The sequence below is a fragment of the Rhodnius prolixus genome, unplaced genomic scaffold (genome assembly GCF_049639745.1).
Source record: "Rhodnius prolixus isolate KJV_2025 unplaced genomic scaffold, Rpr scaffold_4, whole genome shotgun sequence".
Lineage (NCBI taxonomy): Eukaryota > Metazoa > Arthropoda > Insecta > Hemiptera > Reduviidae > Rhodnius > Rhodnius prolixus.
In genome coordinates, this window is record NW_027411614.1 from 43,326,079 (window position 1) to 43,352,061 (window position 25,983).

At 29.8% G+C, this 25,983-nt stretch overlaps 2 protein-coding genes and 2 long non-coding RNA genes across 8 annotated transcripts in view; 2 read left to right on the forward strand and 2 right to left on the reverse strand.

Moving 5' to 3' along the window:
* Positions 1-6,400: 6,400 nt before the first annotated feature.
* Positions 6,401-7,227, reverse strand: LOC141456197 (uncharacterized). The gene is made up of 2 exons (XR_012459649.1): positions 7,012-7,227; positions 6,401-6,627 (listed from the first exon to the last, which is right to left on the reverse strand). It is a non-coding gene; the product is annotated as an uncharacterized lncRNA (long non-coding RNA).
* An 827-nt stretch (positions 7,228-8,054) lies between these two features.
* LOC141456196 (uncharacterized) lies at positions 8,055-13,636 on the forward strand. Its single transcript, XR_012459648.1, has 6 exons — positions 8,055-8,645; positions 9,280-9,463; positions 10,319-10,524; positions 11,025-11,114; positions 11,529-11,673; positions 12,363-13,636. It is a non-coding gene; the product is annotated as an uncharacterized lncRNA (long non-coding RNA).
* Positions 13,637-14,217: 581 nt separating this feature from the next.
* LOC141456194 (proteasome subunit alpha type-2-like) lies at positions 14,218-16,405 on the reverse strand. Of its 5 annotated transcripts, none has more exons than XR_012459645.1 (3): positions 15,803-16,405; positions 15,156-15,226; positions 14,218-15,062 (listed from the first exon to the last, which is right to left on the reverse strand). XR_012459645.1 is itself a non-coding variant. In XM_074131945.1 (3 exons), exons 1-3 carry the CDS (start codon positions 15,835-15,837, stop codon positions 14,903-14,905), a joined length of 234 nt encoding a protein of 77 aa, XP_073988046.1. In that variant the 5' UTR covers positions 15,838-16,188; the 3' UTR covers positions 14,218-14,902. The 5 variants fall into 5 exon arrangements, 2 of the variants coding, with proteins under 2 accessions (XP_073988046.1, XP_073988045.1); XR_012459646.1 differs by having other exon boundaries at positions 15,188-15,226; positions 15,499-16,405; XM_074131945.1 differs by having other exon boundaries at positions 15,188-15,226; positions 15,803-16,188.
* A 32-nt stretch (positions 16,406-16,437) lies between these two features.
* LOC141456192 (uncharacterized) overlaps positions 16,438-25,983 on the forward strand; it is a 41,501-nt gene continuing 31,955 nt past the window's right edge. Inside the window, exons 1-8 of the mRNA XM_074131934.1 lie at positions 16,438-16,580; positions 18,177-18,381; positions 18,596-18,881; positions 20,507-20,620; positions 20,844-21,008; positions 21,181-21,552; positions 22,780-23,142; positions 23,876-24,148. The gene's annotated coding sequence lies outside the window, so the exon portion shown is untranslated. The remainder of the gene's footprint in view (positions 16,581-18,176; positions 18,382-18,595; positions 18,882-20,506; positions 20,621-20,843; positions 21,009-21,180; positions 21,553-22,779; positions 23,143-23,875; positions 24,149-25,983) is intronic.

The window sequence follows — 25,983 nt, forward strand, 5'->3', positions numbered from 1 at the left end:
CATTCTTATTTTCTGCATCTAAACAGTATTTGATTGTTTATTATTACTGAGTTACCTCTTGGGCTCATTTATATATACACTGTGTGCACGTTAATCGCGTCCCGCCTCAGGTTGTAAGCATTCGCACTGACAACAGTAATAAATAAATGAAACATCAATGAAAAAAAAACTAGATTAAAAAGTAAGTAATGTGTAACATCACTAAGTCACCAACTTCTCCACTTATGTTTAATTTCGCACCTGGTACTTCTCTTGAGGGAGCTTCATTTTTCCCCTGGCCGTTTTGTTTGATGGAATTCTATGGTTCAGCCATTTCCTCCCTTTCTTCTTTGGCATGTGGCAAGGACCCAAAACTGAGGGAGAATGAGAGATTTTCAAACTCCGATAAGTGGGCGTCGTTTTTATCAATCACGTAGGCCTCGGAAGCTGTTCGGCGATCACGATTATTCCAGTTTGTTGTTCATACATTGTTGTTCTCTACAGAATAATCATTCTGCATGCCCTCTTGAAATAAGGCGTACATTTGCTAATTCATTAATTTAAACATATTTTATGTTGCCGATTTTTATCAATGATTTTATTTTACAATGTATTGAATTTTTAATTATAATAAAATTTATCAACCTATCTTATCATTTTCCCAGGAAGTCAATCACTGGTCTCAAACAAAAAAGCTGTAGGACTAGTAATTGACATACCTGTCAATTACTGGGCAGATTGCCGTTTCAAGGACCAGTGATTGACAGCCCCATTTTAATCCTCAATGCTTCTTATAATTAAAAAAAAAACTACATAAATGAAATCTACAAGTAATACTAATTATAACAGAACATTGATAACCACACGAATATATGAACAAATAAACGAAAAATAAGAAAAAAGAAAAATTATTTTCTTATCAATCCTCCTTAGCAACGGCTTGTTTTTTCCTTGATTTTGAACTTTTAACACAAATAACCTTCCACTGATACCAAGGAACCTTCCAATAATTAATATTTTTCTGGAACTGCTGCCCAAAGGCTTCTCAATAACGAAATTGAAAGAATCGCCACTAAAAACGGCTCATATCCCTTATAATACCAGTTTATATCTGGTATGTCAATTACTGGTGCCCAGTCAATTACTGGTCCCTTCACCCTACTCTATTTTATCCAAAGACACTACCATAATGATTTATAAATCGTCCGTGGAGGGCTACAAGTAATAAATTAAACAAAGTAAATAATATATTGTATAAAGCAGCTATTGATAAAATTTATCAGATATTGTATATTATTAACTGCAGTAGGTTCCATGCCAATATTTGGAATTAAAAGAGTAATTTACCTTTTCAAGACTTTAATTTAGAAGAGACCCGAATAACTGGCTTAACTAAGAACAGAATTGTGTATATATTTCTTTCTTATAATCATGTACAGTGCAATCGAATAGAAAGAGAGCCTCATATACTTCTTGATTGCGTAGAGTACATTTTTCTTCACACATCTGTTCTATTTATTTCAATAGCATAGTATGTTAGCCCATTAATCTTAACTTATCAATACTTGTCTTAAGAAACATTTCTACCCTAAATTGCAGATTATCTTAAACTTTGTTTTAAAGCACAAGATAGATAGGTATCTTGCACTCAGATTGTTGAAATATTTGGAAATCCTTATATTTTACCAAGGAGCGATCCCATATCCGCCTTTCTTTTCTAACTGTGGATTGGTAAAAAAAAAGCACATGTTTAATGATTTTTGATGACATGCCTAAGGAAAGATGATTGGCTAAATAGAGGGAGAGAAAAAAAAAAACTTCGACATTTCTTGAAAATTGAAATATATTCTACATATAAAAAATACAATGGTTCTTTTCAAGTAAAATATAGCATTAAAGTCTAGCGAATGTGGTTTTTCACCAAATTTTCACATTATTTTCTAAAAATTAGAATCTATAGCATGTAGTAAAATATGTGTAACTACATTAACTACAGTTAATAAATAAATGGATCACGATTTAAGTGTTTAACTTACAGATAAAAATGTTTTAAACACAAATTGAACAGTTATGGCTTTAGTTGCTATTTTCTTGAAAAACCTTACATGCTATTACATAGGTTTGCTTGAAAAATTGAATACAAAGAATTATTACACACCATCTAATTTATTCCTTATCCATTCACTAAATTAAAATTTTACTTAATTCACTTTACTTAAACTAATTCACTTAAATGTGAAGTAATTAGTTAATCTAATTTTCCTCGATGTAGCTCTATTGATTTTTTTGAAAACTTACTTTAGGACTACGAGCAAATAAATGGTTACAGTAATTTTTTTTGAGCGTAATAAGTGAAATGTTAAAAGCATTACCTGGTTTGGAATGGAATTATTTATAATAAAACCGTATTTAATAAAGTAGTTAGAATAATATGATCAAATATAAATAAATTTTTATTTGGAAGTTATGCACTGAGTAATCAAAATACTATTGCCACAGGTGCTAAGTACTAATTAATGCTACTATTCTACTAGTAAACTAAATAAGAAGCTTAAATAAAATAAACTGAACCGAAGAATACCGATAATAGCCGACTACAATCGGGTAAGTCACTAGTCAGTTGAAACAGATCGTGGAAGGTAACAGCCCACTAAGGCAGCCGGGGTTCTGACCCATGTAAAATCTTAGTGTTAGTGAGGTAATTCCGAGAAAAATGGTCACTCACACAAAGATCTTACATGGGTTAGAACCCAAGGTGCCTTTGCAGCGTGTTACCTTCCACAATCTGTTTCAACTAGACTAGTTACTTACCCGAATGTAGTCGGCTATTATCGGTATTCTTCGGCTAAGGGTAATATTTAATTTAACCTTCTGCTGTAGTTTATTAGTTCTTGGCTTGCAGTTGAGAATAGTTGGATTTACATGAATAAAAGTGATTTGCATTCACAGTTTACTTCTGGAATAGTTAACAATCTAAACAAAAAATGATGAAATAATGTCAATTATTTACAATGAATCAGGTACAATAAATAATTATTAGAAGAAATGTGTTTCCGATAAGATTAATTTTAATTTCCCCCTCAACGTAGCATTGTCGGCAGCAACACAAAAATATGCTCCATCTCTAAGAATAACATTCTTCTAAAAGCATGAAAATTCGTTCTTATATTCTTTTTCAAAAGCTTATCTCTAAATACTGTTGAATAAAGACTTTATAAATGGCTTTTTACAAGATCTTGGTCTAAGGCCAGAATTTGAATCATGTATCTCCATTTGAGGTGTTTCTAAGTTATTATAACTTTCTCCGGATAGTAAGGGTTCTTTGCTGATTTTTTTTTGTTTTAATTTGCTTAATGTAAACCCTTTTCTTTGTTGACAGTTAATTGATTTTTGTCTATTACTTCAGCTTCTGTTAGAGTTTCTACTGATTTCTGATGCAATGAACATACCAATTTTGATACCTCTTAACATAAATAATAACCAATCAAGTGTTACGAGATTTTCAATGATTTCTGTTTATTTTCTGACATTCTGAGCTGTTTCGGATTTTCATCTTCATGATTCAAGAAAGAACAAACAATCATGATATTGTACAGCACTGCTGTTTCAACGAACGAACAGGTATTTTTTTAAGTTTATTAAAAGGAGACTATCTTTAAATTGGCCATAACTCTTTACTGAATGAATTATGTTTTGAAGATTTTGCTACAATTTAGTTAATTGTTGTACAATGTCTCGTATCGCTTTAACTGAACACATTTATCTGGAATATTGATTGTAAATAGGGAAATTCAAGGAAGCCCTAAAAATGTTATTTTCAGTTTTTAAAACTTGGTTTTTAATTTAATAAAAATTACCAAAGATAGTCAAGTATTTTTCACATTGTTTTTTTGAGAAACTCCTCCAAACAGTAGCGTCATTTATAGATTTTTTGTTTGTTTTTCTTTAATTAATTCTGTTATTAATTTTGATTATTTTTGCAGGCATATAGTTTTTTTTCTAATTTAGTGGTGTGTGCATACAACATTTCCTAATACCTTTGATAACATCTGCCTCGTCTGCTTCTGCCTCTGGTCTAATTTAAAAAATTGAGAGAGTGATTGTTTTAACTAAGCAATTTCTTCAATTTCTGGAAATTAAGCCTACTTTCTTCCAAGATGTCCTCATTCAACGGTAGCTGTAGAAGTGGATCCTTGCCCTAGCATCATCTTGTTCTCTCTGGATGATAAGAGTGAAGTAAGTAATCTTTCTGCAGCCTACTCACATCATTTCACTTCTTAAGTTCAACTCCTCCGATTATTAACTGCGAAAAGCAGCTAAATCATTTCTAATCTTCTTAGCAAACAGCAAGCCAACTTCTAAGTCTGTTAAAAATATTTCAAAACATCCATAAAAAAAACATATTTATTTCGAAACCCGAACAATCTGATTTGGTCAGATATTTGCATATTTTCATGTAGGCCTTGTTAGAATATAGTTGATTCATCGTCTTACAGTCAACTTTTAATTCGTTATTTTTTAAAATCTGTTTGCGCCCGTTTCTGTTTATCTATTATTTTGATGTTTGAACATTTTGAAAAGCATTTACTATCCAGAAAATCATATAAAACCAAATAGCTTTTCTTTTTTTCAAGGGTTTCCGAGAGAGAGGCAAGAGGTTGCCATCTCGTATCGCTATTTTCGTTACTTTGTTCCACATTTGTAAAATGGTTGTTTGATTGTCCTATTTCTCGGTTAAAAAGTAACTATTTTTTACCAGGACTGGGTTACCAGTCTAATGGAGGCTTTGCATCTACTTTAAAGTGACATCTACTATTAAAATGTCCTTTTTTTTTATCCATGTGTTCGACGTTATGATAAAAAGTCTTAAGTGTATTTGAATAATAATTTAATTGGATAAAATAAAAATATAACTGTTTTTAATCAGTAGATATTTATTTGTAACTAAACATTAATCACAGAATGATTAATTTCTTAATTAATTTGTTTTATTTGTTTAAACTTATCCCTAGACCAAACCAATTGAGTGATAATTTTCATATCTTATACGTAATAATATTCTTTATCCTATAAAAAACTTCTTTAACACTGAAAAAATAGACTACTAAAGAAAATTACTTGATTTTGGTTCGTCCGGGGAAAAATGATTATGCTTCATCTGCAGTAAGTGTAGCTTCTTAGTTTTTAAGTGCAATATGAAGCATAAAAACTTAAAAACAAAGCGACAGTGCTTCACATTTTTCTTTAATTTTTCAGAAGAATGTTAATATTGCAACGAACTACTATTTTCCTCGGCGATTTAAAAATCTGTATGTGGTACAATTACTAAAATTAGTCGTATGTCTTATTGATGATTGTAGGTACTGTTCACCTCTTTGGTGACTGCTTACAAGAAGTTTATTGTGAGTTCCAGTCAAAGTCCGTTTATTTGTATTAATACAAAGTATTCCACCTAAGGACTGGGTCATGTTCATGGCTTATATTACTAACATATTTAACTTGCTTTGGCAAAATGACTCTATTCCAATATGATCTGTCAGGTGCCTATTTTGCTTGGAAGCTACCGCTTAGAAAGAATTTTATTAATGGAAAACTTTTAAGAGAAAAGGTTTGTTTTATTATTTATTTTAGTAGTAAGTAATATTTTGTATTCCACTCATATTTTTGTTGTTAGTTAGATAGACGTGTAGTTATAGTGGATATAAGAGCCCTTTATCGCTGCCCTCAGAGGATTTAAATTCAAACTTCGCTTTACTTTTACATTTCCTTAACCCTTTTTTTTAGCAGCTCCCTTCGTGATTATGTAAAAAATGTTTTTGCCTCTGAAAAGAAATATAAATCAATTTTATACTGTTTTATAATGTACTATTTGTACATTCTTATTGACATGGTTTATAGTGATATAAAATTAATGTAAGAATTTCAATTAAATCTAGGTTACTAAGCCACTACTTGCAAAAAGGGTGGTTATGGTTATGCAGGAGTATATTAAATCAGGGTATGTAGTAAAAAGTATTTAAATAATTGAATTTTCTCTAGTACTTTATAAAGTTGAACTGCTGGGAATCCTACATCACAAAATTCATTGATCAGTCAATTGAAGTGCTTCGTCAAACTTCTCTAACTAATAAAACGTAAATAAAGTTGATTAAACATTCTGTTTATAGAAATTAGATGGTATCCACAAGAAAAAAAGGTCTGTGGATTGTAATTGAGCACTTTCATCAAAATTTAAGAAACTCTCAGAAGAATTGTTAATATTACAACCAGCCTATATTATTTTCCTAGGGGATTGTTTTTTTTTTTTTTTAATCGGAGTTATTCTGTTTGTTTCACACAGCTTTTCGCCTATGCACTATGTCATCTTCAAGGCTTATACAAACTAACAATTTTAACTTGCTTTACATTGTGAGTTAATAAGGACTTGATATTTATGTATATATTATAATTCTCCGTTACAAGTTTTACGGCTAAAATAATATAAGTTTTTCGGCCAAAGTCGGATTAGTCTTCAAAAAAAATCAATAGTTTTGCTTTTAGTTTCGAGTTCCATTGGTAGCATACATCAGGTTCTTTTAAGTGATTTTCTGCTCTCTCTAGTTAACATTAGAAGACAACAGAATCTCCTGATGAAGGGCAACAACAGACCTAGAAAAAACAATTATTTAAAAATCTATTTCTTGTGAATTCTAATTTTTTTAATTATTCTAATTTTCTTGGAGTTCGTTCTTTTGGTTGTAGATGTAGTAGATATAACAGCCAAATCAACTGCTCTTAAAAAAATCTGTGAATTTTTAACGCAAACTTTCATTTAGTGTTAAATTGTTTTTGAAGTTCTTTTCATATCTCCAATATAACAAAAGTCGTTAACTCTTAAAATTGAATGTTGCAGATATTCCGAGACTTTTGAACTGATACTGTACATTCAGCTACTCTAACACTGAAGGAAGGATTTGAAGATCAAATGACAGCAGATAATATAAAAGATGGTGTCTGCAGTGAAGCGGGATCTACAGTACACGAAGAGACTACCTTGCGAAGATTCCTTAAGAGTACTGCAATTCTTCCAGGAAAATATTTCATCAGGTAAAGTTTGTTGCTCAAAGCAGCTCTCTTTTATGTTATTCTTATTCTTACAATATTCATTTTCTTAAGAACACTAAATAGTTACAAAATATAATTTAAAAAACATTTACAGCAACAAATAATATATTAGATAACTTAGTAATACAACCGTTGATTCCATGGTAAAATTGATCAGATAATTGGATTTAATAAATTATTTTAAAACACATGAATATATTTACAAGAGATTCTAATAACTTGCTTGACTGAGGTAAGGTGAAAGTAAAAATACAAAACTGTTCAACATTTCTTGAAAATTGAAAAATGTTTGCCGAATTTACAATACTGTAATGGCTCTTTTTAAGGAAAATGTGACAATAAAGTCTTGCAAATGTGTTTTTGTTTGTTTTCTAAAAATTGGGATTTAGAATCTATAGTATGTAAAATTTCTTTAAAGTGTACAACTTGCAGAGAGAAAGGGAGAGACTTTTTTAAACATTTCAATTGGACAGTTCTGGCTTTTGTTGTTATTTCCATGTAAACAAACACATACTTGCTCTTACATAGGTATTTAAAATCTCTCTTGAACAAGCCACAAAAACCCATCACTCTTAATCTTATCGTGATACCTACAGTATTCTTTAGCAAACGTTCAGTGTAAAAGATCCCCAAAGCATTCCTGTTTGTTTTATATATATATATATATGTTCAGCACAGTGTTTTATATATGTTTAGATTAAAAAATTTGATCCTTAAACGTGTGCGGAGAGATATAATTAACTAATTTCCCAAAATGAGCTGCGTTTCTTTAATAAATATGAACCAAAAGCTATCTTTTCAGCCGTAAAAGGTGGGATCACTTATTATTTATATAATGGTATATTATTTAAATTTTTTACTTCGCACATTTATATTTTCAAAATTATATGAAAAACAAATTATTACCTTGTGACTGCCCGTTTGTAAAGTATACTCTGTGATTTTTCATACTCTTTTAAATTCTTTCGAACTTTATAGTTTCATATATTTTTAAAGAAAATTATGACCTGTATAAGATACATTTTATTCTTTTTAAATAAAAAAAAAAATTTTGCAGCTCTCTTTCTCACTTTTAGGCTATTTATTGTTTTAAATTCACGACACTGGTACTAAATAGCATTTTTAAAAACCTATATTTAAAGAATACAAATGGTATTATTAATGTGTAGGTTAAATATTTAAATAAAATTGAAAAAATTAAATAAATCAATGTTTACAGAGTAGAGCTCCTATGCACATCTATCTCCTGATACAAAACTTGATATTTTGACAGTGTTTTAAGGTTGTTTATGCTTTTTCCCAGTTACAGAGCGCTCCATTGGCGATTTTTGAAACTAAATGTTTACAATAACCTTCCTCTTTTGCCATTATATGGGTGGTATATATTTACTTTGTGCAAAAGTGCATTGCGCTGACCGTGATTTTATTATTTTATTTTCTTTTTCTTTTTGGATAGGATGATAGCAAAATGACATTATTCCAGTGTGGTTCATCAGTTGCATATTTTGATTTAAAAGATAACAGCAATGAAGTAATAATGGTAATACTATCCTCGAAAAAAGGTATTATATGTTGTTCATATTTCTATTATAATTTTTATTGGCTAGATAAACGTGTGGATGCAGGGCATGTAAAATACAAAAAAACACTGTTGCTAAAGGATCTGTGGATTTTAACACACAACCTTCTCTTTAGTGTTTAATTTTGAATGAGAGTATGTTTGCTGTAGCCGGAAAAATCTTTAAATAAAATCAATTGTTCTCTTCTTTGATTCTGGTTCCATCGTATCATTCATCAGGACATTTCGAGTGGGTTTCAATTGTCTTTTGTTAGCATTAGAAGATAACTTCTGATTTCAGAAGAGTTCACCCTTTTAGTGACTCACAATAGATCAGCGGATGGGATGATTGAAAACTGACTTTATTCAAGTGTGAGCCATCAGTTATATATTTTGTTTCGAAAGGTACGGCTATGGGGAAGAATTCTTTAAATGAACTGTTCTTTAAAAAAGGTTTGTTTTAAAATTATCTATACAAGTGGCAAGTAGTGTTTAGTGTTCCACAATTTTTTTTTGTTGCTGGTTTGATAGACGTGTAGATGGAGAGGATACAAGACCCATATCCGCTGCTCATAAAAGACCTATGTATTTAAACGCAAACTTATCCAGAAATGTTAAATGTTTTATTATTTTTTCAGCTTCCGACTGTGTTTGTGTATTGAATGTTTTTGCATATTCGTATGTATGGGTCCTAACCATCGTTTATTGGTTGAACAAGCAAAAAAAATGGCATAGCAATATAAATTAATTTATGGAGAAGGATATTTACGCCTCTACAATGCAAAGAATGGCCACAGATATGCAAGAGTATATTCAATCAGGGTATGTAGTAAAATAGTATTCAAAACTGAACTGTATACTGTTAAATGTAACTGTTGAGTATAGTACGTCACAAAATTGACTGATCAGTAACTTAAAGGTGACGAGGCACTTTAAGTTACTGATCAGTCAATTTTGTGCCATATATCTCTAATAAGTAAAACGTAAATGATTTTTATATCAACTGAAAGGTTCAAGAAAACAAAAGAAAGTGTTGTAAAATTTAGCACTGAACAGCTATCTCGCCAGAATGGAAGCAGGTATCAAGTATAAATTTGGTATTACTACCTAATTCTAATGGCGATTTTTTGGGTTTTTAAAAAGTAGAAATTGCGAAGATAGTTACAAAAATAAGTAATAAGTTTTTTTCATATTAATAATTGTTTTCACGTTTTTTGGTGACTCATTCATTAATCCTAAGTGAAGATTGGTTTCATTTGTTTTACGTCGTTTGTAGAATTTGACACTTGTAATTAAAGTGTATATAAAGTGGCAGTTGTTTATAGGCCTTATATCGAAAGCATGGCATTAAAATAAAACAATTTTGATTAAAACTGCAATAATCTATGTTTTTCTTCTACTAAAAATATTAGAGAATCTCTTGCAATACTCTCTTGATGTCATGACGTAATTATGTGTCAGAGGGTACCCGTAATAATAAGTGTTCCTTTAATATTTTACTTATTAATTGTATAAATTGATATAAATACAATATGAAATTATAATATTTGTTATTAAAATATAATAAATATTTTAGTTCACCTTTAAAAATTTGCTGAATTGCCCCAGACCAATTCACCTGGCTATTCTTTTTTGTCCTAACACTGCCTCTAAGTGGATTTTTTTTTTTTTTTTCAGAGCCGCTGTAAAAGGTGGAATTATCGACTTTGTTATGCTAAGCTTGATTGTGATACAACCGTTAGAAGCGATGTGAGACCTGAGGAGGACGGAAAAAAGACTGGTGGGAAAATCTTAGGATGTAACAAAAATGGGACCAGTCCTAGAAGAATTGCACGTCTCTTTTGGCTCCCAGTTTCTAGGCAATGGCCTCAACTTGTAATCTGGTAATATAGTCTTCTAACTTTTAAGGAACCCACATGTTCTCTCTCTAACGGAGAAGTTTTATTTTGTATGCTATTGAAATGGAAGTAATATTCTTCTGAATTGAGTGAGTGGTTTCTGTAGAGCGCCTAAAAAATATGTATTCAAGTTTTCGTTTCTACTCACATACCCATTCGTATGATTGAAATCAGACCATAACATTAAAGTTTATACATATAAATAATTCTCTGTTACAATTAGTTAATAATTATTTAGATCTTAAATTAAGGGAGTTTTTTTTTTGCTTTAGCTAGAAACATCTTGTTAAAAAAATCAGTTATTTTCCTTTTAGTCCCTAGTTGGTATCATTCATAAGGTTTATGAGTTTATGCTGTCTTGGTTAACATCAGAAGATAACATTATCACAATCAGAATGGTCCCAATAGTACCATGTTAATTAAAAAAATATATATATCTGCTTATTTCTTGTGAATCCTCATTATCTTGATTATTCTCATTTCAGAAGTGTACGTCCTTTTGATCTACAGGTGGGATGATTGCAAACCGATTTTATTCCAGTGTGATCCATCAGTTGCATATTTTGCTTGGAAAGGTACGGCTTTGGGAAAGAATTATTATTATTTGAAATAACTTTTCTTTAAAAAAGGATTTCTATTATTATTAGTGTCTATAGCAAATAGTATTTTGTATTTCACTTATATTTTTTGTTGTTATCGGTTAGATAGAATATAAAAGTTGTGGGGACATTAGAGACAAAATCTCATCTCATCTTCATTTTAACAAAACTTCCATTTAAAGTTAAGTGTGTTTACAATTTTTTGTTTATACCCCTATAGGAGTCCGTGTTTTTATATATGTTTTTTGTCAAATTTATACGGAGAATTGCATACGATTGCGATGTAGAGATAATTGGAACCGATCATACTGGAATAGTTTATTATGAAAGAAATTATCTAGTTAAATTTCGCTTGAGAATTTCATTTATAATCTATCGATAATTTTCTAGGTTTGAATGCTGATTATCGTTTAATTATTAATTGAGCAAGAAGGACTAACAATATAAATGCATTAATGAAGGAAGGATACCCACGCCGCTCTGTGCAAATGGTGCTATAGTTTTCTAAGAGTCAAACAAGAGTAACTCATTCAGGGTAAGTAATTGTTTAAATAATTAATTTTTTTTTATAATTCTATAAAGTTGTAACCATGTAGAATCACCAATTCATTGTATTTACTGATGTAAATTTTAGTGCTTTGTCACCTTCAGTTTTTAATTAGTTTTAGACGTATATATCTCTTAGGTGAAACATGTAATTTGCAAAACTAATCAATTCAGTCAATACTAATTACAATGTGATTGTACGACTTATCGCTGAATTGGTAGCTCACTATTCTGCAAATTCTATGCAATGTATCCACTTTTTTTAACATCGAAAAACTATATTATTTTTCGAGAGAGAAAGTGAAGAAAGAAACTTTTATTTTGTCCTGGGTCAGTATCCCTTAATTGGAACGAAAAAAACACATTACATGAAAGAAATCAAACATGATAAGTTTACTGTGCTAATCTTATAAACCTTTACAAATGTTTATGCACAAGCATAAGCACAAAAGAGCATGCAGAAGAAGTTATTTCACGATGAAATGTTTGTGATTGTGTCACCTAAACATTTTACGGATATTGCGTCTGGAATAGGGAGCTGATCTGCAGTAATTTTCAAAATGGCATTAATATCTGTATAGACTGGAGTAATTAATATCTAGTTTTAGAAATATTAAACGTAATATCCGATTGAACGCACATCAAAATTAACTTTTGTTATACACTGTTTTAATTCAGATGGTAGATAGATGTCAGACTCCGGCGTCTTAAAAGAAAACTCGTCATTCCCTGCCAACAAAATGAAGTTAGCTAAATGGTGCGAAGAAAGCAAACCCATCCAATGAAACTCCATATCGTTTTGACGTTTCCCTTGGAATAAAAATTCTATGTGATGCTGGTGACTCTGTATTACAGAATACCGTGGCCGTCTATAGCACCTCAACTGGCGTAAACGATTTCTGTTCACACGGTAATTTTTTCAAGTTTTTTATGTGAATATTAGCGACGATAAAAATTTATTTGATATTGATTCGATTAATCTATATTTCTAAATTAATTGTGGTATTTTGTCGAAATTTGGTCTCCATCTACTAAACCTATCTTTGCTTTCTTTTTTGGTCCATTTAATGTTTTCTTGAGCTAGGCTACTCGAGAGAAATCTAAAGATAGAGCTAGTGGTAGGCTAGTTAATAAGGAATTTGATTTTCAAATTAATATGTTTTCTAAGTCAAATTTGTGGCTTGTTGTTTGAATCCAATTGTTCGATATTGAATATATTATTTATCTAGATTACGTTTAGCTTACTTGTAATCTAGATTTTTATATTGAATTTCATATCGAATAATTTTTGGCAGTGGTGCTATTAAATTGTAAGTTTGATACTAGTATAAATTGTTTTGAGGTTTAAACTGCTTAATCGGTGAACTGAATCAATACGACAGCGATGATAATTAATTTATCGATAGCAATCTAACAAGTAATAGTAAATATTTTAAAAGCAATAACAAAGGTAAGAAACTTACTTGAAAAATTTAGTAATCACTGATTAAGTATAGATGTGAACAAAGCAATTGAACTCACAATAGAGTTTACAAAGTATTTTGAAGTATAGATGTGAACAAAGCAATTGAACTCACAATAGAGTTTACAAAGTATTTTGTGAGCTTGGGAGCTGATTTCTCAGGTTCAGGACTAGCATGGTCAAGTTGAGAATTATTGGTCAATTGAGACTTTCTTTTTAGAAGAAAATTAGATGCTGTATTCGTAGTACTTCCTTTACATTGTGGCGGAATAGCAATGAATTCGAGACTCTTAACGCTTAAATTGAGTCCTTCATTTTAAATAAATAAATGATCAGTATTTTTATTATTAATTTATCATTTTAAACGGTAGTCATATTGATTTAATATATCATTTTTATTTTAAGAAGTAGGTTCATTGTTTTTATTAATAATTGATTTATTTTGAATTTGTTCTTTTTCAGGTGCATTATTTAATTATATGTTTTTATTTATTTTCAGTTTTAATTAAGATCATTCTTTACAATTTTGTATGTGAATAAAATAAACAATAACACAATCACTACACATTCAGAGTTTAATTCTTTAAAATTTGTCCAGTTGTAAAGAGAGAGAGAGAGTGAGAGAGACCAACACAGTGAAAATGATATAAATTACACTAGACGAAAGTGCTGATGGAGCTTATGTTCTAATAATTGAAAATGTTCAATGGCGCTTGCCACATTTTGCCATCGCTTTTTATCAATAGGGTAGATGTTAAAAAACCAAAAGTTCAAATAATAGGTTACCCTATTGAAGAGAATAATGTGTAAATTCATAAAAGTACTTACCTATTATAAAATAAGGTAATTTTTTTTTAATAACTCAATACCTGCTCAACAAAAAAATGTCGAATTGGTGCAACTACATTTATTCTCACAATATCATGCTAATAACTAGCTCTTAGAAGCACAGTAAATACAAAATATTAATATCTGTTTCACAACAGTACATCTAAGGGTTGTAAATTTTCTGCTCACTCACGTGAGTATAAATAAATGAAGTTTATACTTGGAACAAGAAAGCTCGTAAAACTTGGGTAACTGTATTTTATTTCTTTTTATGATTGACAATAATGCGTTATTGTTCTCTTATGGATAAAGTTAGCTAATTACAATTAAAATTTATGTAGGAAATATAATTTTAGATAATTAATTGCATAAGGGATAAACCATGATTAATTATGAAGATCACTAAATAGTTACAAAATATAATTTAAAAAACTTACAGAGCAAGAAGTAATAAATTAGATAACAAGTAATACAGCCACTGATTCCATGGTTGATCAGATAACATTTAATATAAATTGCACTAGTTCTGCAGATCAATATAAACTAATAATTGAATGTATTAATGAATTCTAGTGATAGTCATAGAATTAAGAAAATCGCCAAGGAAAATAGACATAATATTAATAATTCTTCAAAGCCTTATAATTTGTTGACAATGCTAAATTTCACTCCACTATCTTTCTTTTTGCTTCCATCTAATTTCTATCAATAGAATGTTTACACAACTAAACATTTATGTTTTTTTGTTAGAAATGAGTGATATTTAACGCTAAATTAATGAAGACTGGAATGTGAAGCTCTTCAATGAGAAAATGAAATGAAAAACGAATTTTGTGTTGCACGATTCTCAAAGGTTTAACTTTATAAAATATTAAAGGAACTAAAAATATAAAATACAACTTGCAATTATCACCAAATAAGAATAATACTAGAACAAACCTTTTTTTTCAAGAAAAGTTTTCAAGAAATAAAATTCTTTCAAAGCTTTCCATGCAAAATAGGCATCTGACGGATCATATTTACAAAAAGTCGTTTTGCCATCATCCCATTCACAGACCCATATTGAAACACCAAAACGACGAACTTCTCTGAAATCAGAATAATTAAGAATATAAGACTTTAGAAGAAATAAGCAATAAATCTTGGTAAGTTGGTGCTTTGCATCCAGTAGCTTCTGATACCCTCTGATGTTATCCAGGCAGTAGAAACTCACTCGACAGATTCTGATGAATGATTCCAATGAAACCAGAAACTGAAAGCAAATTATTGATTTTTTTTTAATGACTGTTATGACTACACCGGAAAACTTAAATATTTAAGGCTAAAGATCTTATATATATAATTCTAATTCAGAATTATATATATAAGACTCAAAACTTTAAGTAGTTATATTAAGTTAATTTAGGGTGTGTAGAGTATTGAAAAAGGTATGTTGAGATCTCTTTTTCAATAATCAGTCCCCAAAAATGACGGAATAGAAATTTATAATTATTTATAAAGGAGACAACTAAATTTTGTTATTACCTTCTTCACATCGCCAGGGAAAATAGAGGATGGTTTTAACATTAAAATTCTTTTGTGAATTTGCTTACAATTCGGTGAGCTAGCGAATAAGTGCACTAATCACTCAACTTTTTTTTTGCGAACCATCCAATTTGTTTTAATTGAATAGTTGCAAACTAATCATTTACGTTTTACTTGGTAAGAAATATGTGGCACGTTTAAAGCAATGAAAACTTGAAGGAGTTGCAGCACAATTTACTAAATTTACAATGAATTCTATGATGTACGATTCTAATTATAAAACAACAAATTTTTTACTACATACCCTGATTGAGTGTTTTCTTTCGCATACATAATCATAACCAAATTTGAACTGAGAATTGGAAAGCGTTAAAGATTATTGTTTACATTTTGTTTCTAAAAATCTCCGCCAGGGGTCTCTAAAAACTGAAAAATAACTTTTACAACCTTAAACAATGTCAAAATATTCAGTTTTGTAACAGGATTTAGAAGGGCGTAGGAGCTAGTTTTTGTTTACGTTAATGCTTTTTTAATTTATTTTAATTTTTTCATTTAACAAGTATATTTAGCGATAATAAAATTATTTTTGTGCATTAATAGAAGCTTTTTTAAATGTTTTTTACTTTTTACTAGTTTAAATGCATTTTTAAATTTCTTTAATTAATTTCTAGGCTATGCAGTAAGAGAATTTCTAACTTTTTAATCATTATTTTTTATGTAAAAAGAACAAAATGTTTCCATCAAAGGACTTACTTAAACACTATTTGGAAGTTATAAACTGTAAGTAGAAGTTAAAATTAAAAAGCGTTATAAAGCGTATTGTTTTGTATTCTCATTAGGTATTTTATGTAGCAGAATTTCGTTTTGGCCATGTTTTCATTTTTAATATTTTTGTTTTAGTTTCAATTAAAATCTGTCGATAATATTGTAGATATGGGTCCTGATAATCGTTTTATTTATTTAACAAAATTTAATTAATGGCTTAGCAATATATATTAATTTATGGAGAAATGATACTTACACTTCAATCAACCAGTAGTTCAAGGGGTGGCTAAGGACTTGCAAGAATATTCTCAACTATGGTATGTAGTAAAAATTTATAATTCTATATTCAGAATCGTATTTCACTCATTTCACATCATTCAATTGAAGTGCTTCGTCGCCATAAAGTTGTTATTATTTTAAGGGCTGTCACTTATCTCTTAACAAGTAAAGACATAAATGATTGGTTTTGCAACTTATTCAATTGAAACAAATGGATAGAACGCAAAAAGAAGACAGTGGAGAAATTGAGCACTGAATTGGTAGCTTACCTAATTGTAAGCAAACCCTCACAAAAGAAAAAGTTGATATTACAATCTTCCTCTATTTTTCTCAGCAACGTGAAGGAGACAATTACAAAAATTAGTCATAAACTTCATAAAATATTGTAAATTACTGTCCACCACTTTTGGTGACTGATTGTTAAACTGAGGGGATGATAGATTATTGCTACTTTAAGCCTTAATTTTGTTTCTGTTAGTGACAAGCTTTCATCTTAGTTACATTAACTAGGTTACGTTCAGTGTTTTTGCTGACTAACAATTTTAACTTACTTCACATTGTGAGTTAATAAGACCTGATATTATGGTATAAATATATTATATAATAATTGTCAATTAATATTGATTACAAAATAATTAAGCCTTAAGTTATAAGAATTTTTCGCCCATAGCCAGAATTGTTTTAATGCTAAGCTTTCCACTTAGGGATTAGGTAATCTTCAGTACTTTTAAAATTAACAATTTTAATTTGCCTTAGGTTGTGAGTAAATTTAGGCCTTGATGTTTTCTATATATTTATACATGTCAAATTTGTTACGAAATCTTTAAGCCTTAAATAATGTAAGTTTTCGGTAATAGACTTCGTAATTGTCTTTACAAAATCAATAATTAAGCTTTTATTTTTTGGTTCCATTGGAATCATTCATCAGTATCTGTCGAGTAAGTTTCTGCTGACTCTGGAAAACATCAGAAGAAACAGAATATCCTTCAAAAGCTACTGGGTGAAGGGCACCAATTTACCGAGATGGGATCAATAATTTTAGAAAAAATGTAACTGCTTATTTCTTCTAAAGTCTCATATTCTTGATTATTCTGATTTCAGAGAAGTTCGTCGTTTTGGTGTTTCAATATGGGTTTGTGAATGGGATGATGGCAAAACGACTTTTTGTAAATATGATCCGTCAGGTGCCTATTTTGCTTGGAAAGCTATGACATGGGAAAGAATTTCATTAATGGAAAATAGTTTTATTAGTATTATTTAGTGTTAATTGCAATTTGCATTATAACTTGCAAGTTGTATATTATATTTCACACATTTTCGTTGTTGTTAGTTAGATGGATGTGTAGATATGGTGGATATATATAAAAAAATCCTCTGCTCTTAATGTGTGGATTTTAACACAAGTGGAATCCTCTTTAGTGTCAAATTGTTTATAACTTCTAAGCTCCTTTGTGCAAACAATGTGAAGACATTAGCTTTGTATCTCGTACTTATATATTTATATTTTTATAGTTAGAAGAATAAGTGAGAGAGACATCACCTATTTGATCCTATTCGGGAAATGCAGTATTATATTGGTGCTTCTAATCTCTTCCAATATCATAAATAATTGACTCTCATAATTAATGTTACAGATATTCCGAGACATAGAACTAGAAGATCTATACAATCAGCTAATCTGTGAAGAAGGATTTGTAGGTCGAATGAAAGTCGATAATGTAGAAGTTGTATAGTACGGTATACAATTTTGAAGAGATTATCTCGCAAGCATTCCTCAGTTCGAGAACAAAAGAAATCGCATGAAGAACTCCTGAAAAAATCTAAGAAATTGAATGTAATGTAAGGACTCCCTTACCAGGCGTAGAAAAATTGTGACTTCTTTTTTAGCTACAGTTTCTAGAGAATGCTCTAATATGATAAATTTGTTAATATAGTCTTCTAACTATAAAGTAACTCATAGTTCTCAAACAGAGGAGAATCGCAGCAATATTCTATGAGAGCTTCTTATTTCCAATGTTACAAAGTCGTTAACCCTCATAATTGAATGTTACAGATATTCCGAGACATTGAAACTAGAAGATGCTGTACAATCAGCTAATCCAAACCTGAAGGAAGGATTTGAAGATCAAATGATAACCGTTAATGTAAAAGTTGCCGTATGCGATGGAGTGAGATGTAAAATACTAGTTAGCTATTTCAATAACTGAAACCATCACGCCGGCATACCCAAGTACATCTGAAATATTCTGCTAACTAACCATAACAGTCACCTCATTGGGGCAGAGTCTCAGGAGTTAAAATTAATTAAGTTATGTTTGGAACAAATCGCTAAAATTAAGGTAGTCTGTTAAAACTGATTATATACTTTATTTGTGTGCATGATTATCAATAATTCGTTTATTTGTTCTCTTGAACATAAAGTTAGCTAATTACAATTTAAATTTATGAAGGGAATATAATTTAGAAAAAATAATAAAGAGATATAAAATTTTTAATTCTGAAGTATTACAATAAGTCATTACAAAATACAATTTTGTAAAAATGTACAGAGCACAGCCATACATTGGCGAAATTGATCAGGTATCGTATATTTCATGTAAGTATTGATGAGTCAAGTTTAACGGGTTAACATAAGCTATAGTTCGTTTTACATCAATCTATTCTATTTTAAGTATTCCTTTATGCGCTTTACGCAATCAAAAAGTATTGTAGAATATCTTTCTATTCAATTAAACTGTACCTCATTATAAGAAATAAATATATTCACAGTTTTGTCTTCAATTAAAGTCTTGTAAAGATAAATAATCTACTAATTCCAAATTTCGGCACTAAAAGTACTGCATTTTACAAGACTTTAAAGGTACGGCACTTTACAAGACTTCAATTTACAAGAGATCCAAATAAGTGGCTTTACTGAAGACAAAACTGTGAATATATTTATTTCTTATAATGAGGTACAGTGTATTTGATTAGAAAGATATTCTACAATACTTTTTGATTGCGTAAAGCGCATAAAGGAATACTTAAAATAGAATAGATTGATGTAAAACGAACTATAGCTTATGTTAACCCGTTAAACTTGACTCATCAATACTTGTCATTAGAAACAGCCAAAGTGGCAGATCATCCTAAACTTTATGTTTTAGAGAAATTTAAAGAACGAGATCGGTAACTTGCGAATAGAGATTGTAGGATTATTTGGAAATTAGTTCCTTATAGATATTCTTAGAGCTTACTAAGTTTTGATTAATGATTTCTTACAAGATCCCTAAGGTAAGATGATAGCGAAAATAGAGAAAAAAAGAATTTAAAAAAAATATGGCAATATAGTTTTTGTCACTAAATTTCACATTATTTTCTAAAAGAAGTAGTTAAAATCTTTAGCATGGAAAATATTTTCAATCTAAAGAATTACCGTGTGATAGCCAGTTTGTAAATTAACATTGAATAAATTCTCAGTGCTTTTAAATTCTTTCTTAAGTCTTTAATTTCTAAATAGAGTTTTAGGAAATTATGGCATGTAATAGAATCATTGAATTACTTTCACAAGAAAACGGTAAGAGTGCCAAGCTGTCTTTCTGACTTTAAGCTTACAAATTGATTAAATTTCGCAATTACGACACTAAATAGCTTTAAAAGAAACTAATATTAAAGAATTGAAAGAAGATTTTTAAAATATATGTTAAATGAATAAATGAAATTGACATAAACAAATAAAATTAATGTAAACAAAAAGTAGCTCCTAGGCACTTCTATTTCCTGATACAAAACTCGAAATTTTGACACTATTTTAAGGATGTTGAGCTTTTTCCAGTTTTTAGAGTACTCTGGTGGCGATTTTGGTAAACATAATTGTAAACAATAACCTTTGGCCAGCAAGCACCCAGTTGATTCAATTGGGAACCTTTGCAGTGACAATTCTCATTGCCTACCATTTGATTAATTCTGATATTTTTATTTTCAGATTGGATGATAGCAACTGACTTTATTTTAATCTTATACATTAGGTGCTTGTTTTGCTTGGAAAGCTACGGCAATGAAGAGTTATGTTAAACGACAACTTTCCTAGAAAAAAAAGGTTTGATTTATTGTAACATTCCTATTCTATTTACATATTTCATTATTTTTTATTTTATTTTTGATGGCCTGAACCTCCAGGAGTGAGTTTCCTGTTGAACTCCTGAGAAACAAGTGTCCAGGTTTTCGTTTCTACTCACATAACTACTCTTATGAACTGAAATAAGATCTTTAGTTTATTGATATTAATAATTCTGTGTTACAATTAGTTATTAATTCTTTAGGTCTTAAAATTATTAGATTTTTTGGCCTTAGCTGACTCACTATTGCGAATAGGATAATAACGAACCACCTTAACTCTAGTTTGGTCCATGGGGTGCATATCTTGCTTGGAATGGCTTCAGCCCTGGGAAAGAATTATATTAATGGAAAAACATTTCTTGAAAAAGGTTAGTTTTATTATTTATTTATTTGTACTAATGGCAAATAATATTTAGTATTCCATACATATTTGTTTTTTGTTAGATGGATGTGTTTATGATGTTGATGTAAAAACAAATCCGCTTTTAGTATTTTAACACAAACTACCCTATAGTGATAAATATTCATACTCTTTTTTAGCTTACGCCCATGTTTGTGTATAGAATGTTTTTGCTACTGAAAATAAATATAAATCAACTTTATATGGAGTACTCACATTTTCAAGGTGGAGATAATGTGAAATCTCATTGGAATGGTTTATGGTGGTAAGAAATTGTTTTTATAATAAGTTCGATTTGAGAAGTAATGATAGAATTTCAGTTATAATGTGTGGATTGTTTGTATGTATGTGTCCTGATTATCCTTAATTGGTTAAACAAGCAAGAAAAATGGCATAGCAATTAATTACTAATTAATTAATTACAATAACAAATTAATGTATGGAGAAAGGATACTTACGGCTCAGCAAGGGCTAAGAAGGGCCAAATTTGTGCAGGAGTATATTCAATCAGGGTATGTAGTAAAAAAATATTTATATCATTAAAGTTATCTTAATATTGAAGTTTATCTAATGAGAGTTTCTAATCACACAATTCATTCATCAGTAAATTAAAGTGCTTCTCACCTTTAAGTTCTAATCGCTTTAAGATGTGCCACATACTCTAAGTAAAACTAAATGATTTTAATCAAATTGAATGGTACTTAAAAAAAAGAAGAATATATGATGAAATTGAGCTCTTATTGGTATCTCTCCAAAATGTAAGTAAATACTCAATTGAATTTTTTGTATTTCAACGAACCTAAATTGTTGACTGAAAAAATAAAAAATACAGCTTCTGATGGCAAATATTACAAAAATCAGTTATAAATTTTAATTTTATTAATAGTTACAGAGTATGTTCACATTTTTGGTGACTCTAAATTAATCCTAAGGAAGATAGATTATGTGTGTCCAATTTGACCACTGCAATTTGCAATACAAAACAAGTTGCAACCGCCAATAAGTATAAACCTTGAAGGCTTAGCAGAATTGCCCCAGACCAATTCATCTCGCCATTCTTCTTTTCTCTGTGGAAAGCCTCATCTAGGTGGAATTATTTTTTGAGTTCTACTGAAAAAGGAGCTAGCTATTAGCTTTGTATAACAGGTTTGATTGTGCTACTATGATTAGATTGCGAATTGAGACTTGCGCCACTTCATTGCCTGAGGAAAATGCACAAAGGTCTGGTGTGAAAATACTTGGATGTTATATTGCCATATTTTGCCATCGCGACGTATCAATATTGTAGAAGGTATATATACATTCTAGAAGACGTATCAATTGTGTATAGTAAGTTTGAAGTTCAAATAATAGGATCTCCATAAATGTAAAAGATAAATGCGTGCATATGTGTTGGTTTATAAACGTTCTTACATATTATAAAATAAGGTAACAGTTTTTTCTTAAAATAGCTCAATATGTAATTGAACTCAGTAATTCAACAAAAACTTTTATTATTAGCGCAAAAACAAATCTATTAACACAATGGCATAAAATGAAATTACAAATTTTTAACAAACACGATATTAACTGTGTAGAGGCTACCAGCCAAGAGATATAGTTCATCAGACTTTTACAATTTGCTACTCTAATTTCTACTACTTAAGTAATCATGTGAGAAATTGTAGTAAATTGTAGAAATAGTAGTTTATGAATGCTTGTTATTCCTATTACAAACAATCATTTACTCTATGTTGCAGATATTCCGAGACATTGAAACTGGATGATACTGTGCATATAGCCATTGTATCCCTGAAGAAAGGATTTGATAAGTTTATCTACTGAGAATAGTACATGACGAAATTCATTGATCAGTTAATTGAAGAGCTTCAAGTTTTAATTATTTTAAGGATTGCCACTTACTCATTCAAGAAAAACGTAAATGATCAGTTATTACAAATTGGTTGGTATGCAAAAAGAAGACAGTGAAGTGAAATAAGCATTTTATTATTGGTCACTAAAATATGAGCAAATACTCAGAAGAAAGGTTAATGTTACAACCAACCTCTTTGTGGCTGATTACTTTTCTGTGAAGAATAAAGAAGATATTATGTGTATTAATAGTGAGTAACATTTTGTATTCCACACATATTTTGTTGTTGTCAGGCAGATGAACGTGTAAGAGGCCAATTTGCTAGTGATGGGAAGTTGTTATTGTTGAAATTGTTGTGCTGAATTGCCTCATTCCAATTCATCTGGCCATTATTTATACCTAGTGCACAGACTTCTCAAGGAGGAATTATTTGTTTCTGAGCCTCCGAAAAAAGAAAAGCTGTAGGCTTGTCATATGCTACAACCGTTAGTTTGCGTAAGAGATCTGCAATTTGAGACCAGAGGTGATCGCAAAAACGGCTGCTAGAAAAATCCTTGGATGTTGTAAAAATTGGAGGATTCTTACAAAAGAACTATCTTTTTTGGCTTTAGTATCTGGAGGATGACATCATGTCCTTATATGAACTCTTCTATCTGTAATGTAACGCACTATTCTCGAACTAAGAATTTTTTTCAATGGTATGTAATAATATCTTTTCCATAGTTTGTTTCATTGTAGACGGTAAATAGATTTGATCTAACAGCTAAATTTGCTGCTCTAAAAAAAAATCTATGGATTTTGACATAAACTTCCCTTTAAAGATAACTTTTTTGAAAAATTCTTTAAAGCTCCTTTCGGTTACTGTGTGCACAGAAGGTAAAGTTACACCTCCTGCTTACTCATGTAATAAGATTGTAGTATTATATGAATGCTTCTTAGCTCCTTATCTTAAAGTCGTTGACTCTCATAATTGAAAGTTACAGATATTCCGAGACATTGGAACTGGAAAATGCTGTACAATCAGCTAATCTTACCTTGAAGGAAAGATTTGAAAATCAGATTACAGTGGATAATGTAGAGAAGTGGTGTCTGCAAAGAAGCGGTATTTAGAGTACTGGTTTCCAACGAGAAGAGACTACGCTGCGAACACGCTTTAAGGAAATCGTAATTCTACCAGGAAAACATTTCATTAATTAAAGTTGTTCAAAGGAGTTATCTTTTATATTGTTTTTGTTATTACAATATTCATTCTCCTGGTTAGTATATGAATAAAAATTAATATGATTTCTTAAAAATTATATCATACCTAAACCTTTTCTAATTAAAGCTTAGAAGTCGCAAAGTATCAATTTCTGCCAGTAGTCGATTCTTCCAGTCATGGTAAATAAATCAAATCATACTCTTCATCTTAGAGAAAGATAAGCTAAACAAATTGGTCAGCAAACGTAGAAAACTAGTCGTCTATTCCAAAATCTGAAACTCTCCCGTCGATATACTTAATAAGGACTGATATATTTTGCTAACTCACCCTGTTGGAGCAAATTTACTTGAGTTAAAATTAATTGTTATATTTGGAATAACTTTGGAATAAATTAAGGTAATCTTTATTTTATCTGTTTCTAAGTTTAACAATAATTTGTTTATCTGTTATCTTATAGATAAAGTTAGCTAATTACAATTTAAATTTATAAAAGAGATATATTTTTAAACAATTATTTTCATCAAGAGATAAAACACTAAATAGTTACAAAATATAGTTTAAAAACATTTACAGAGCAACAAATAATACGTTAGTAATACAACTAACTATTGATACCATGGAGAAATAGATCAGATATTGTAAATTTAATATAAACTGCAGTAGTTTCAATGCAGATATTTGGAATTAAAAAGTTACTAAACTTTACAACAATTTACTTACTAAAGATCGAAGTAACTGACTTGGCTTAAAGTAAAACTATGTAAGTTTCTTTTTTCATTATGTTAAATGCAACCAAATAGGAAGACAGTCACAATAGTTATTCATTGCATAGTGTACAGTTCGCCTATGTTGGCTCATTTATCTTGACTTATCAATGTTTGTCTTAAAAAAAATTTCTACCCTAAGTTCCAGATTATCTTAAACCTTGTATACTAGTAGGAATTTTAAAAACAAGATCGATATCTTGCGCCCAGAGATTGTTATAATATTTGGAAATCCTTATAGTTTAATAAGGAGCGATCCCATATCCGCCTTTGCTGTCTAACTAGGGATTGTATCAGACTAAAACAGAAAGCACAAGTTTAATAATTTTTAACGAAATCCCTAAGGTAAGATGACTGGGAAAATAGAGAGGAAAAAAAAACCAGACATTTCTTGACAATTTGAATATATTTTAAATATAATATAAATATTTCTTTCTTTTTTTTCAAGTAAAATATGGCAATAAAGTGTCGCAAATGTGTTTATGTTACTAAATTTTCACATTATTTCCTAAAAAGTAGGAGTTAAAATCTACTGCATGTAAAATATTTGAACCTACATTAGCTACAGGTAAAGAATACGGGCCAAGACTTGTTTTAAGTGTTTAACTTAAGAGAAAAAGGGAGGACAAAGTTTTAAACACAAATTGAACAGTTATGGCTTTAATTGTTATTTTCTGGAAAAACCATACTTGCTCTCAGACTCATAGGTACTCGAAATCTCTTAAAGAAGCCACAAGAACCCATTGCTTTTAATTATAATGTGATATTTAAAGTATTCTTTACGAAACGTTCAGAGTAAAATTCCCCAATGCATTCCACAGTTTATTTTTTTTAAATAGAACTAGTAAGGCTTTTAATAATTTATTTCCTTTTTGTAAAAAGATTTTTAAAAATTGAACTTATAATTGAGTATGGAGAGATATAATACACTTATTTCCTAGTTTCACTGCTGTGGTTTCTCGAAAAATTGAATACAATAAATTATTACATACCATCTAATTTATTCTTTATTCTCTCAAGTCAGTGTCACTTAAAAGTGCAGTATTTAGTTAATCTAATTTTCCTCATTGTACCTCACTTGATTTTTTTAAATACTTACTTTAGAGAAGATAATACTAGAAAAACT